The sequence below is a fragment of the Clarias gariepinus genome, chromosome 27 (assembly GCF_024256425.1).
Source record: "Clarias gariepinus isolate MV-2021 ecotype Netherlands chromosome 27, CGAR_prim_01v2, whole genome shotgun sequence".
In the NCBI taxonomy this organism is placed as follows: domain Eukaryota; kingdom Metazoa; phylum Chordata; class Actinopteri; order Siluriformes; family Clariidae; genus Clarias; species Clarias gariepinus.
The window spans coordinates 4,467,739-4,483,757 of NC_071126.1; the positions used below are offsets into that span (position 1 = coordinate 4,467,739).

The 16,019-nt window shown below is 38.3% G+C and overlaps 1 protein-coding gene across 8 annotated transcripts in view; it reads left to right on the forward strand.

Annotated features, from left to right (window-relative positions):
* The window catches only part of suco (SUN domain containing ossification factor), a 49,255-nt gene that overhangs the window by 18,749 nt on the left and 14,487 nt on the right, over positions 1–16,019 (forward strand). For 6 of the 8 annotated variants that reach the window (XM_053488800.1, XM_053488801.1, XM_053488802.1 and 3 more), the window contains exons 2-11: positions 4,466–4,574; positions 7,038–7,157; positions 7,609–7,967; positions 8,543–8,659; positions 8,934–9,072; positions 10,161–10,266; positions 12,314–12,441; positions 12,636–12,703; positions 13,302–13,409; positions 15,247–15,352. In XM_053488800.1, coding sequence (XP_053344775.1) covers positions 4,466–4,574; positions 7,038–7,157; positions 7,609–7,967; positions 8,543–8,659; positions 8,934–9,072; positions 10,161–10,266; positions 12,314–12,441; positions 12,636–12,703; positions 13,302–13,409; positions 15,247–15,352 — 1,360 coding nt within the window. The remainder of the gene's footprint in view (positions 1–4,465; positions 4,575–7,037; positions 7,158–7,608; positions 7,968–8,542; positions 8,660–8,933; positions 9,073–10,160; positions 10,267–12,313; positions 12,442–12,635; positions 12,704–13,301; positions 13,410–15,246; positions 15,353–16,019) is intronic. The other 2 variants (XM_053488805.1, XM_053488806.1) reach the window with 1 other exon arrangement.

The window sequence follows — 16,019 nt, forward strand, 5'->3', positions numbered from 1 at the left end:
GCGCGAGTTTTAGGATTGAATCGCTTTCATATATTTAAGAAAAATCTGGTCATTTTCAAACGGGCAATTTTTGTTAGTAATGTAATGACATGTACAGCACCTGGAGTTGAGGTCACAGGCATTTTTGCTGACTTTGGAGCTCAATTGCCTGTTAAAATGACACCTCAGTCTGTCACAGAGTTGGTTTATACAATAAAGCTTTTGGCAGAATTTGAATGAATATTTATTTTTTTTAATATATGGTGAACCTGTGGTACATTTTTGTTGTAAAGTATTAAACTTTTCCTCATAGCAATTATTATTGATTAAAATGCATATTGTTTGGAATTGTTTGTGAAAAATCGAAAATGTAAAAAGGTCTGTTTGAGCTCATAGTTCTCTGGGGTTTGTGAAATTTTAGGAGGCTGTAGATCCATTGGACTGGTGGAGTGTTAAAGTAAGCCCATGCTGTCTGTTTAGCCTGGCTTCATTAAAGACCATGTTCTAACCTCCAAGTTACAGGAGGTTTCTTATACTTAACCTATAGTATTGAAGTTTTATTTGGAATCGTATCTAACCTTTCGTCCAGAAAACCAGATAAACCAGTAATAATAGTCCTCCCATCTGAGAGCTGAATAGTTATGGAATCAGATATGCGTTTCTTAACAGGTGAACTTGGCCATGCTTACGCAGGAGAAGGAAGATAGTTGGCTTTTGCCCCAGTCCAGCTACTTCCTAATGGACCAGCTGGAATAAACATTGCTGTACTGAATGATGATGCTTAGTCAAACAGAACTGGGTGATGTATGACAATGTAAATGTCATATTGTGATATTTGTTTTAAATAATTGTGAACTGATGAGATGCAGCAGATCAAGGTGAGCCATTCAAATGAACACCCTGCTGTCTGACAGCACTAAGCTTGCTTGTTTCACCAGGATGACCTGGAAATGTGTCACCTTGCTGGAAGATGCATAAGAGAAGATCGCAAACATTTGCCAAGCATTTCATAAGGAGCTAGTTGCTGTCATAAAAAGTCATGTTGCAAGAACCAGAAGTTCGAGCATGCTTTTCTTTTTAAAATCAGTTTAATCTCTGTTGAACTAGGTCTTACTTTGGCAAAAGAAATGCTTAGTATTTACAGTGACTGAGTGACATTTACTGTTAGTTATTTAACATGCCTCCTGATCTGGGCAGGCTGGTTCAGTAAGTCTCTCTCTCTTTTTTTTTTTTTGGTGCCTCACCTTTTCGAAGAACTATTACTAAAATGTCATAGAACTTAATTGCATCAGCAACTTGCTCATGATTAATGCCGTGAAGGAATGTAGAGTGCAAATTGTGCGTTTTCGTCAGACCCTGAACCCGAGGTGTGTACCAGTCAAAAAATTTGGACGCACCTTATAATTCCATTTACAATGCTGAAGACATCTAAAACATGCAATCATTTTATTTGAACAGTTAATATTGGTATGTCTCTGCTACTTGTAGTCTGTAAAGACTGTATAAGAATAACTAAAGAAGAATGTTTATGTACTTTTGGTTAATATTTATTAAACTAATAATATTTTCCTTGAATACCACCTGCCATGTTCCAGGATAATTAGCCAAATGTAGTCATGTATTTTCTGGTGGAAAGCTACTCGTTACTAGTAGCACAGAGATGTTGATGAGAGAGCTGCTAAAGTTGCTCACTGGAGGATAAAGTAGATCAGGATTTGTAATATAATATGTTATATTTTCTCTAATCGTTTTCAGTGGAACTGTATTTCATGGCAGTGTAATGGTTTGTGCCATAAACGACACGAGTGTTATGAGTGCATTCCAGCTGAAATGCACAAGCTAGTTATTTACTCCACCAGTCCAATGGATCTACAGCCTCCTAAAATTTCACAAACCCCAGAGAACTATGAGCTCATAAACAGACCTTTTTACATTTTCGATTTTTCACAAACCACATTCACCTTATCACATGCAGCACAAGTGCACCATGAGCTTTGTTTTTGGTACATGTTGTAAATGTGTTTTGTTACAAGTTAGAGTACTCTGATTATGGGTGAGTGATGAAGACAAATAAATCGATAATGACATTTATTTTTCTTTAGATAAATTGTATCGACAACTATAATAAACTAAAAAAACTTTTAAGTTAAACACCCAAAAAGTATTTAAGCTGAAAAAGATAAAAATTAATTCCAAACATTTTATATTAAAAAACATTAGAAATAAAAAAAAAAACTTGTAGTAACAACATATAAATGAAAACATTTGGAGTTTTTTTCTTACTAGAAAATTTTTTTTAGCTTATAATGAGAATAGACAAGAGCTTTTGCTGTACTGAGCCCTGGGTTGGTCCCGTCTTATTATTTCTAGTTTGTAAAAACCCAAAATTCTTCTGTTACACAATGTTATGCAGCGTTCTATCTCTTGTGCATGATTTAACCAAAACATGGGTATGATTTGTATCTTATGCTAAACAATGACATTCTAATTACTTGATGTAAAACGTAGCTATATTTATTTATTTATTTTCTTTGTACCCAACACTCATGAGATATTTTCTTTGACCGTCACTTCTGGCATCGGCTTCTATTAATATCCTGTCAGATCCTCAGGAGTTCAGTAAAGCTTCAATAAGCTTAAGTGCATTTTAAAAAGATCCTTTAAATATTTCATTGTGGTATACAGATTGCATTTTCATACTTGTCTTGCTCCCTGTGTTCATTCTAGTTGAATTACTTATTTTATTGCTTAAAGTGTTGGACAAGGCTTGTTGTCTTCTTTCTCTTTGTTTCTTCAGCATTTTCCGGTTTCCTTTTTTTATATTGCTACTTTAGACAGATTGAACTTAAATAAGATATAAGACAGCCAAATTTGAAACTGAAAACCTGTAGCACTAACTAGCACAGTGTGACGGGAACTCACAGGATGGGAACTAAACATTTTTTTTTTGTGGCCAAAAGAAAACTACTCGTTAGTGAGAATTATCAGGGGGAAAAAGCCCTCAGTTTGCTAAAAAGCAAAAAAGATTGGACTTTGAAAGTAAAGAAAAAGGTCAGATTGACCAGAGTCCAGATTGACCTTATTTCAGAGCATTGTGCACATCAGGGTCAGCAGATAAGTGCATTACTACTTGATTACTAACATTGACGGTTTATTTACTTGTCATGAGCACTGTGCATAGATGTTCTTGCATTTCTCCGAGGTCACAGCATCAAGCAGCCAGGCATCCAACACATGAAATCTAAAAATGGAGATCTTCTTTAGCATTTAAAGCTTAGTATACCACAAGCACAGAACATGACCATGGTCTCTCTCTCTCTCTCTCTCTCTCTCTCTCTTGCTCTCTCTCTCATGTCTTTAGTTCTTAGAAGGACATCACTGTCAACATTTCTCTCTCCAAATAATTTTGAAGCATCAGTGTAAGAAGGCACCTCGTATAGTCTGCAGCACTGACAGCACAGTAACGTATGCCTCCATGTGTGCAGATTAGAGGCCAGTTTTCAAGGTGACGTTCTAGAGTAACCCTGCGTTGTGTATCAGGTGACCGTCAGAAGTCCCAGCTGTTCTTCACACTCCTATGACATTTCTATATTCTAAAGGTGTGACAGAGCGGGTCCCTGGTGAAGGAGTGGCGTTTTACTCCTGAGATCACGTACAGACGGGGTAGATGAAAATAGGGTGGAGGGTTAACTAGGTTAAATAGGAGTGCACGTGAGACGAGTTTGTGTGCCGGTCATATAATCGCGTCTTGAAAATAATCCTAATGATTTGCATGAATATGGGTGACGTAGTTCTGGTTTGACAAGCAAATTTAACGGGATTTAAAAGGGCTTGTAAGCTTTGGAGTGCTCGGCTAGAGTGCTGACACGCACTCACACGGTTACACACGGGTGAATATGTGAGAGTTTCAAATTTAAAGTTGCAGGAAAGTAGATTCTTTTCTGTGTGAAGCGAATGCTACGAGAATAAGAAGTTGTATTTAAAACATTTAGTGTGGGATCTTTTAGCTTTCTAAAGCACATAGCCGTTGTGAGCTTTCATTTAATGCTGAAAAAGCAGATTCAGCCTGCTTGGAAGGTCCATTAGGTAAGCTTAGTCAGTGGATGTAGAGTATGTTTAAAAAAAAAAAAAAAAAAAAAAAAACAGCTAATGGGAGACCCATCCAAACACACGCAGTCAAGTTGGTATTTCTATTTAGTTGGTGATTTATATCACTTTTGTCAGTGGGAGAGATTGAGCATGGACATATTGCAAAACATATAATCTTAAAAGAGCTGTAGCTGGGCCTCCGAGTGGCGCAGTATTTATATATATATATATATATATATATATATATATATAAATAAAAGAGCTGTAGCTCCCAGAAGGCAATTCATTGTCTTTCTGAGAAAACAGTGTTTGTCTCCGCAGATTTTTATCTCCTCCTGTATGTGTACTTTTAAAGGTGTTTATTCGATTTGTGAATCTGATGTTTTTGTTTTTGCAGGTTTCCCAGGCGTCATGTCCAATGTTCAGAACAGCTATCTTCAGGCTCAGAGCTCGCTGCACAGGACGGTAGCCCGCACGCGACACAGGAGAACAGGGCTAATGATAAGGTAACTTCTTTAATCAACCTTGAGTTTTGAGATTAGTGCACATCAACGCCTCATTGACTTTAAGTTTTATTTAAATTTTTTGGAATTTTACTTTGACTATAAAGACTGAAAAGATACTACTATTGCTTACCAGGTGAGGAGAAACAATTAGACAATCCAGTCAGGAGAACTTCAAATGGAATTTTAGCACTAAAAGGGTGAAAGGTACCGGTTAAATGTGGATCCAGTTAATGTTAGTTAGAAACACCTTCCATTTCAGTGGTTACTTATCCCATGTGGCATTCATTTTTTTTTTTTGAGCTATTATGCGTAATCTGTCTGAGCTGCTTCTACTGAAATTCTAGATATTTATCGACATTAACTGGAAATTGGGGATCCACTAAGAAGACTAAAAGCAACCAGTTTAATTTATAAAGACATTTAGAATGATGGTGTAATGGTTAGCACCGTGGCCTCGCAACGTCAGGGTCAAGGGTTTGATTTCTGCCTCGTGTCTGCGCGCATAGAACTTGCCTGATCTCCCTGTGCTTGGTGGGTTTCCTCTGAGTACTTCGGACATGCAACTGTTGTTCCCAAATTTCCCTCCTGTGTGAACGAGTATGTGAGTGCATGGTGTGTGCATTTGTGCCCAGTGATGGATTGGCACCCTGTTCAGGCTTCCTGTGTCCATGTAAAGCGGTATTGAAGATTTAAGCAGTAGTTCTGGCATGTTCTGTGGTCGCTTCTCTCAATGGAATGAGTAAAGTTTTCCTTTTCTTTTTACCTCATCTGTGTTTTTCTTTTAATCTTCCTGCTCACTGAGTTTGTTTGCTGATGACCAGTTTTGATGGTGCTTCAATGGGTCTGCTGTAGTACCTAATAAGTCATGTTTGTCAAGAAAGTTTGCTGTTCTTCATCTGGGTCTGTTTGCTATGTTTGGTGAGATCATTTAAAACATTATTGGGAGTTTATTAAGGTTTCTGATAAACCTTTTTTCAGATATTGCTTGTATGAGGTCATAATGACTGATATACTGTAATCTAAGCCTTTAAGCACCAGAAAAACCCACGTTTTTGTTCCATGTAGTCATTTCACAAGAACTTGCCCCTGTCACTTGATAGCTAGGAACTACAGAGGAAGTCTAAACTTTCTTTTGAAGCATCACTTCATGGCCAGTGTTCAAATGGCATGTTTGCTGAATAAACTAAACTAAACCTACATGGCTGCTGTTTGCCTTAAAACACCATCTCTATTACCTCCTAAAACAAACGCGTCTCAACAAAGCGTAATGCATTATTTTAGATTTATTTTTATTCTTTTTTTTTTTTTGTGCCTTGAAGTTACTTACTGTGTTTTCAGAATTACAGTAAGTGCTGTTTCGGTTCATGTGACATGTATATAAATGACAGAGAAGTTATGAGAGATATTAATTATATTATTTGTGTCCTGAGTTGCCGATCTGCTCAACATGGTTGAAGAGACTGGCTGTTTGAGTTACATTGGGCTTCCTGTAGGCTGGAAACTGCCTGGCCATTTCGCTCTGACCTTCATCATGAACAGTCTAGAGCTAATGGATTTTAATTCGAAGTGAGAGCGGCCTATGAAATGTTTTTCTACACACACAGTTACACAGTTCCTGAAAGATCCTCAATGACCACATGTTTTTTTTTAAAAAATTTAGACCCTGACCAGGCAGTTACTAAGAATGTACATATCCCACCATGAGTTTGCTCCCACTGTTCTTCAATGTCATTTACTCTTTCGTGTCAATGAATTTGATCTGGCTAGGACTTCTGCTAGTGAAATAGATTTATTCTCCGTCAGTAAATGGGGGACCGCAGTCTTAACGTGATGGTTTTCTGGTAAATAAGAATAATTAATATACCAGTACTCTAGGGTGTTTTTCTCCCTTAATGTGGGCGTGGCTATACAAGTCTGGACCCACAACACAGCAAATCAATGTGATGGTTTACCATGTATGAAAAGATTGTGTGGAAAAACAGAAAGGAAAGCACTACACAGCATGGCTTACTCCAAAACAATTAATGTAGACCATGAACAACTGAGCCCTCAAAGAGGAATGGACAGATCAATGTATGTTTATTCTTCCTGCAGGAAGTTTAGAGTCTCATATGTTCTGAAACCATGGTGAGCCGAGAGTCCAGTATCACAGCTGAGCTGCGTCCAAATTAAGATTTCATAAAGGTTTTATGTATTCGATATTGTATATTCAAATATACAAAGTTCAAATTGTCCACATGCTCAACATACTGAATGAAAATTAACAAATATTATTGAAGTAGAAGTATAGAAGTTTTAAATTATATATATGCAGTCATTTTAAAACAGAAATCTGAATCTAACACAAACATGAAATCTTCTTAAATTTTATTTCAGTCCCTCAATGTTGTATTGATTGTGGAGTTTTGGGAATGTTTTGATATTGACGGGGCTTTTTTTTTTATTTTATAATTGTCCTGCCAGGTTGAAGAGGAATGGGAATCACAGTCATCGTACAGCGTGGGTTTGGAGACGGAGAGGGCTGCACTAGAGGAACAGCTCAGACAAGAATCAGCTCAGACAGAAGAAGACAAACCTGAAAAGGTTCCTGAACCAACAGTTCCTATTCTGGCAAATGTTTTGTTTTGTGTAAAAGACTTGACTTCAATGTGCAGTTTTATCCTCATCTTGGAGGTTAATTCCAATTTTATGAAGTATGATTGAGCTTAAAAGGTTATTTTCAATAATTTATTCTTTAACCTAGCTAAGTTCTTAGATGCTTGGTTGTTTGGTGCTTCTTTTATATGATTGTTTTCTTCAGAAGAGTTGTGTGTAAAGTTCACATCATATATGAATGTTTGTTCTCATGGTCATTTTAAATGCCTCAAATTAAAACTTTAGATCATGAGATGGAATTTAGATTCCTGGGTTTATATTTAAGGTTAACTGCAAGTGAGAAATCACTCTGACATTTCTAAAGACGCAGCTTATTGTTATTTTTTTTTTTTGTCTTAAATGTTTAAATGTCTTTTTTGCTGCTTCTTCTCCTTTCAAGGCTGTGAATGTATTTGAGCAGGTGGTAGTAGAGGAAAACATTGCGTCGGAAGCACAGCGGTCAGAAGCAGATCCCATCTCTGACCAACGAGAGCCGGCTCACACAACACAACCTCCACCATCCTCATTACCATCACCTCCATCACATCAGGTGGAGACAGAGCTCCCTAAGGCCCCACCCACTCCCGAACCCGCTGCTGCTAATGATGATAATTCTTCTCCTCCACCTCTTCCTCTGGCTGAACCTACCACGGATCTCCAAATAGACCCAAACACTAACGCGGACATCAGCGCTGAGTCCGGGAATGCACTCGAGCCAGCGTCGTCTACCTCACAGCCCACTCTGGAAAGCCCCTCCAGGTGAGTGCAGCCATATGCTGAATTGAAGGAACACATAAAGACTTTTTCAAATAGTTTTTTTCAAATTTCACTTTTATTAATAAAATTACCTGTATGGGAATGCATTGTGATTATACATCTTTGCTTTAAAAATCGCTTTTAATCTTTTTATTTCTTTGACCAACACTTGGCCCAAAGCAGCAATATTGAGTGTTGTCTATTGACTGTTGTACCTGGATTTCCTAATGGCTGGAGCATTTAAAGTGCTTTCAAGTTCTTGTTTCTAATGGACCACCCAGGATTTCAGGAACGTTCTGTTGTAGTAGGCAGTGATGAGGATTTGCGTTCTTATGCTGGCTTTTTGCTCAGTCGGTATCCTTACTCCAGTAAATTCAAATGGATCCAGGCAAAATCACCTCTCCACCGTTCTCAGAAAGTCAATTCCTAGTCCATCCTGAAGCCACCATCGACCTTGGAAATATATCTCCTGAGTTGGCTTCTCTCTCTTTGTTATTCCGTTATCATCTTCTTTTTTTTCTACTCTCTCTGTCTATCTGTCCATCCTTGGTAAACAGCATATGATTTTTCCCCCTCAGTGCACTAGAGATTGCCAGTGCTGGTGCCCCACTAAAGAACTCTAGTGCCAGTCAGTGTGAGCTGGGCTCTGTGGCCCACTCCAACCAGCTCCTTGCTTCTGACTCCACACTCAGCAGGTGAGTACTAAGCACCTGCCAGCTCCTCAGCGTATAACTGCTTATAACAGGAGTATTGTGGTTAGAGCTGGATAAGAGGAAAAGGAAGAACTGGAGGCACACCATTTTTCATCCGGCTATTCTCTCCTCTTTTTGTTTAGCGATGCTGATACTTTGTTTTATAATTTGGATGTGGCAGCATTTTCTAAAAAGATGCAATATTAAATAGGGGTTTCCTTTTTTTCTTTAATTTTTTTTAAATCCCTTTCTCCTTTCTTCATCTGTTTCTCTGCAGTGTATCAGTGGAATCAGTGGAGAATCAGGATCCAGGGACCAATGCTGACCTGACTGCCCCTCTGGATTCGGCTGAGCCGGAACTCACAGAGCTGGAGTACACAGTCAATGCTTCGTACCCTCCAGAGGACCAGGAAGTGGTAAATACACATGACCAAAATTACAATAGACTGTTTCACATCCAAGACAACAGAGTTTCACATCCAGCCTGTTGTGACACGAGTGGTCGGGCTTCCCCCACCCCAAGTGTTAAATGTCAGTCAGTGGTGAAGTGGTGTTTGAATAGTTATCAAGAATATTAAAGTCATGCAGGATGACTTTAGAGGTTTGGTGTTGTTGGTACCGTCATGTTTACAGAGGATGGAGTTTCTTATTCTGAACAGATACAAGGGGTGCTTAAGTCAAACCTTAAAGTCTCCTGGTGAATGAAAGTTTAAAACTTATTTACAGAAGACTTTGAGCACAGTACAGTGATGAGACTTTTACCCGTAACAAACACTAAATGGTTGCAAATGTTTTAAGCACAGCCATGTTGGCTCAAAGTGAGTGAAATGCCTGATCTTTTTGCTACCTTGCGGAGAGACTCACCTGTCTGTGGAAACTGTACACACAATCATTCACCAACGCTTCTTGCGCATTACAGGGACTCGACTGGGAGTCATTGCCAAATTTCTTCTACAGTCCTGACCTTGCTCCAAGCCATTTTCACATGTTCGCCCCGTTAAAGGAATTCTTGTGGGGCCAGCGTTTATAAATGCATTAGTGTAGTAGGGGGGAATATATAGAGGGTTTTATGTGTTATTTCGCACAATCAAAAGTCCCGGTTTACCTCAAACACCTATTTTTTACAGTCACCTGTATTCAAATAGAACTTTGCTAAAAGTTTTAAAACTAAAAAAGATTGAACTCTTCTCTCCTTAATGCAGTCCAACTATGTGTGTAAGTCCCCCTGTCAGTGTGTACTATTTTTACTGTAATACATTTTGATGGGTCACATTCTTCGGAGTGGAAACTCTTAGTGCTCCTTCATAATGCACTTATGTAAGACTGTCGCTCTCACTTCCCTGTGCTTCGTGCGTCCGTGCAAATTAATACACAAGGCTTTGCCATGCAGAAACGGGAGCTGGTGTATTCACAGCACTGGAATCTGTCATGGCTTTGTCAGTGTATAAGCTTGTCCTGCTTTTATTTTTGTAAGTGTTGCTTGAAAGTTGTCCTCTATGTGTAGGTGGCTGAACATGAGGGTGGAACTGATCCCCCTGTCCCTGGTAAAGAGGACATTCCCACATTTGATGAGTGGAAGAAGAAAGTCATGGAGGTGGAAGAGAAGAAAAGTAAGAAAATAACCTACACACACTGCTCATTCAGGAGTCATTAAACAGTGTAGTGTTTACAGTAGTTTATGTGTACATGAATTCAGTGATGCAACCTGCTTTAAAAAAAAAAAAAAAATATATATATATATATATATATATATATATATATATATATTATTTACCCATCTTTAAAAACCTTGAATGCTAAAATTGCCAAACGAGTGCGTCACTGCAGGATGGACGGAAATCCATCAACATCCACATAGACAGTGATAATGGAGTTGGGTTACTGTGCATCGTCACAGCATTTTAATGTAAGGGTGCTCCGATCAAAGTCGGACGAAAATCACTTAATTTTTACAGTTTGGTTGCCCCTTAAGTGGCCGATTACATAAACCGATCCTATTGTGAAGACACAAAATGCATGAGTCGACAGCCACATCGATATTCCTTTGCCAGTCTGGGAACATTACAAAGTCATTTTAAAAGATGTCAAATTTGCAACATACAAAGTCTAAAGTTCTAAAGCAAAACTATGAAGGACATTTGCCGAAAATGTAACATAATTAATCTTATTTGCCAGTTAAAAACAATGCAGTGTGAATAATTTGAGTATGAAAATTTATTTGTGAAGCAGCAGCTAAATCTTATAATTCAATTCTCAATCTACCACCTATCAAAAATAAAAAATCTCGAGCCGTCCTCTGCAGAGAGTAAAAAGCCGTTAAACTCTTATCACAAAAGCCTTCTGACAGTGATCAACTGTCCAGCCAATCTGCTCTGTTACTTCTTTCCCAACTATGAATAGCTGTCGGTTCAATCAGGAATCAAACTCATGATCGCTGGATGATGCCGCCAGGTCCTGATTTGAGTGACAGAACCTTTAGTGAAGTCACCAACCCAAATTAACACTTTTGTGAGGAGTGAGTGTTGGGTTTCTTCTTAACCAATTTGACATCTTTTAAAAATCTTTTGATTTTTAAAAGATGTGTTAGTCACTAGTCTTTAGCGTGCACTAAAACACTACACTGTTCTTTTCTGTCTAATCAACTTAAAACATGATGTTAAAATTGGAAATTTTCAAACAATTTATTTATACTACTTTTGTTAGTTTCTGCCATCATTCAGTTTGTGACTAAGTAATATGTTATAGCGCAGATATTGCATAGCGCAGTAAATGAACATAACCTCATGTACACACAATCTCATCATAAGTCCTCATACTCACTGAAGCAGAGGCAAGTCTACACTTAGTTATTTAGTCAATGAAAAAAAAATTCTCTTGAAATTTCTTTACTGCTTTTATACTCCTAATATAGTATTACATTTTTGCACCTTTAAAAGAAGTGCTTGGTTTTTACCGCACATTTAAGAGCTTGTTTGTAGTTAATAACATGTCAATGGCTTGCTCTTCCTTAAGCACTAGTTCATGGCTAATTTAGAATCTTGGAAAAATAGAGAACAGGCAGCACAAGCCTGTTACTAAAGTTAACGTAAAGCTATGACGCTCACGCACTGCTCCAAAGGTGGGTCACCGGGCAGTGATAATGATTACATCATCCCTTACATTCTACATTTAAGATAAGTTGTCCTGCACAAACCAGGGTCGGGGTCTGGTTAATGTGTGCTATATTTAGTACTGTTCTTACTTCGATTTATTGGTATTTTTCTTTAATTTGTTTTATTTTTTAATTTTCTAATCTAATTTTTTCCTTTCTTCACGGTAAATTAATCAAAGCAACTGTATAACCAAGAACTAAGCAATTTCCCTCTGGGATTAATAAAGTTCTTTGAATCTTGAATGAATCTTGAATCGTTGAGACACTTGGTTACACACACAGATTATCTTCAAGCTGTCATGGTTCTAGATCTTAGCTTTGTGTTGTATGCAGGATATACAACTTGATTAAAATATGTTATTTAAATAAGTAATAAACTACAACATCTGTAGGTGTACTTAAATTTATTAAATTTATCTGAATGTTTTCCATTTTCACTCTTATTTTTTTATCATGGCTGTGATTCTGCAAGTAAATATGTTCAAATCAACTGATTCTTGCTGTAGGTCAGTCTTTGCACACTTCATCTAACGGCAGCCCCCATCCAGTAAAAAAGATCCAAAAGAACTTTAAGAATAACTACGCCTCTGTGGAGTGCGGGGCCAAGATTCTCTCAGCCAACAGTGAGGCCAAGGTAATGCACGGCTGGGGCCAGCACACATTTTTTAAGTGAAACTAACCTTTGCTGAAAAGTAGGTGAACTGTATAGTAACTACATCATGGTGCTGATGGAATGATCTAAAATGTAATTATGTGCATGCGTAGATACTGAAAATCATCTGCAGTGGTCTAGTATGAATGTGTGTTCTTTCTCCCTTTTTCCTCCAGAGCACTTCTGCTATTCTAATGGAGAATATGGATCTTTACATGCTCAACCCATGCAGTAATAAGATCTGGTGAGTCAGTCTGGGAGAGGAAGCTGGAGTGCTGTAGCTACACTGAGGAAGGGAATGAGATTTGGGTTTAGAGCTTTCACACCTCTCCTGCTTTTTAGAGGTCAGGTTCAGATCTTCAGTTAAGGAGCTTTTAACTGAAGAGAGGGAAGTAAAAGCATAAGTTGTAGACACAGTGTTTGTTGCTATGTAGTAGGACTGCATGTGTCTTCCATCTCTCTCTCTCTTTCACTCACACACACACACACACACACACACACACACACACACACACACACACACACACACACACACACACACACACACACCCACACATTAATTAAACCTTTCCATTGAATGCTTTTGATATTAGCTTCAATGTAATACTATCAAAAACTTTAAGATACTGTTAATTCTACTAATTTCTATAGTTAATAAAGCTGTAGTGTGTGATCTATTCTTGCTTAATTTAATTCAGTGAATCAACGGGTCAGAATTTGACTCAATCAATTCACACCTGATCAAGTTATTTAGGTTAACTTACATAGACCGGTGTCTTAGTGGTTAGCAGGGTTTTGTATATGCTGTATAACTCTAATTCTGTTTCTTTTCCTGCGTTTAGGTTTGTTATTGAGCTCTGTGAGCCGATCCAGGTAAAGCAGCTGGACATTGCGAATTTTGAACTCTTCTCGTCCACTCCAAAAGATTTTCTGGTGTCAATAAGTGACCGGTAAGCCCTTATCATTTTAACCAGACTCTCTGTCTGTTTTACACCGCATGTATTCAAACAGAACTTACAATCCATTGCGAAGCCACTTTTAAGATAATATGAAACCAATGGCAGAGAATAAATAGGTAATGATCATCTTGCGTAAAAAACAACAATGCTTTCATCCCTAACTGTTGCTGTTGAGGTCTAAAATCACTAAAATCAACCTGCACTACAGTTTGCTTAAAGCTGCCATAAGTTTATTACTCAGATATTCTTAAATTAATTGTTGTTTGCCACACTGAAGAATGATTCTTGTTTGTCATAAATAAAACTCCACCAAGGGAATACACTCGTGTTGGATTCAGACACTAAATATCAGTGTAGCTAGTAAGCTGTTAAGATGTACCTCACCTGAAAAAGACATTTCAGTGTGAAAAGAGGTATTGAGTCAGAACAAGATCTTGCTTTAAGTTGTGCTGTGCTGCGTGTCAGATTCCAAACTCGTGAACACTGCATTATTTGTTTTCATCAGAGATTTGGCCATATGTCCAATCCCTAAAGTCACTTTACTTCATGGAGCAATAGCTTGAGATTCAGGTCCTTGTTTGCTTGTAGTCAGGAAATAGAACTTCTGAGGGAAACCATTGTCGGGGGTCGTAACCCCCACAATCCAATTTTTATTTTTCGCTTTTCAAAATGTAAATCAGCATGACATTGTACTCTGTTTCTCTGGCGTGCCTTTTTAAAAATGAGACCAGTGCTCAAAATATATCATCCATACAGTTCTTTAACCCAAAATAGTCTTATCACATAACTTCCCTGGCTACTTCATTAGTTGCATCTTGCTAGTACTGGGTTGGACCCACTTTTGCCTTCAGAACTGCCTTAGTTCGTCGTGATTTACATTCAATAAGGTGCTTGAAGCATTTCTCAGAGATTTTGGTTTATATTGACATGACACCATAAGGGAGATTTGGTGACTTTGGAAGTAATTGGAGTACAGTGAACTAATTGTCATGTTTAAGAAACCAGCTTGAGATGATTTTAGCTTATCCTGTGGTAATAAAAATACTTATGTAGACTATGGCATTTAAACTGTGTACAGTTGGTACATAGGTGACCAAAGTGTATCTTCTTCACACTATTACACCATTATTACCAGCCTGAACCATTGATGCATAGCAGGATCGATCCATACCTTCATGATTTTTACACCATTTTGCACCGTCAGATCAGGCAATGTTATTCCAATCTTCTGTTGTCTAATTTTGGGCGTAGCCTGCTGCTGCTGCAGTAAATCAACTGCATCCATTCAAGATGCTGTTCAGCATGCCTTGGTTGTAACAAAATGTTATTTGAGTTGCCTTTCTATTAGCTTGAACATGTCTAGCCATTCTCCACTGACTTCTGGCATCAACGAGGGATTTTTTCAATAATGAGGCGTTTTGGAAATAGTGGCACCACAACAGTTATTCCACATTCAAAGTCACTTAAATCACCTTTCTTCTCCATTCTGATTCTCAGTTTGATCTTAGGCAGATTGTCTCGACCATATCTACCTGCCTAAATGTATTGAGTTGCTGCCATGTGATTGGCTGATTAGACATTTGCTTTTACAAGCCTTCGAAAAACTGTACCTAATGAAGCGGCCAGTAATCGTAGTGTACTAAATAAAACATATAAGGAGAAGTCAATCAGTTTAGTTAGTTTAGTAATGAAAAGAGCAAATGTTAAAAGAGGAACTAGGGCCGTCTGTCACCTGCTTTCTTTTGTTATTCGCACAAGCAGTTCAGACCTCTTCACCATCACGATGATGTCATGACTGTATAACTCCTTTTTACCCCCCCCCCAACAGATACCCGACGAATAAGTGGATCAAACTCGGCACCTTTCATGCGCGTGATGAGCGCACGGTGCAGAGCTTCCCCCTGGATGAACAGCTGTATGCCAAATATGTGAAGGTAAGTGGTAGAGTTTTGCACTGGGGTCCTTGCGCCCATTGTTACTTACCTGCCCCTGCTACTCTCTCACTGCTGGCCAAGGTGTCATGTAGCAGTGGCTCAGTACCGTTTTAGATATGGTATTTGATACACTGGATGTCTTTGAATAGACACTAGTTTCCGTGTGGTATAAAATAGGGCTCTGTAAACAGAGGAGTCATTTGGGACACGGCATTGTCTCTTTGTCACCCAAGGACCTCGTTCTGATTGAATGGTTTGTCCACCGTTTACCAAAGAGGCAACAGATAATCTTTTTCTTTTTGGTTGAAATGAAGCGAGATAAACCCTCTTTTATCAGAATCTCAGATGACAAAAAAAAACCTTTTAAGCTTAGCAAGGGTTTTGTGTCGTTCAGCACTGCAGAACATGACTTAAACCCTGTGTTTCATTCTCTCTTCCCTGTTACATTTCTTTCTGTTTTGCTTGAAGCTGTTTCTTTGAATGCAACTGGCTTGGTGCTTTGTCATCTCTTTGGAAGTTTCTTGCGTTGTAAAAATGATTAAAAACCAGTTAAGCAAAGGTGGATCTCATTTTGTTCTACACACATGCATACGTTTAGGCTTGTGCTGTCATGTTCTGATTTGGACTTTAAAACGGTGTATAGCAGGTATACATGTGAATTTTCCCA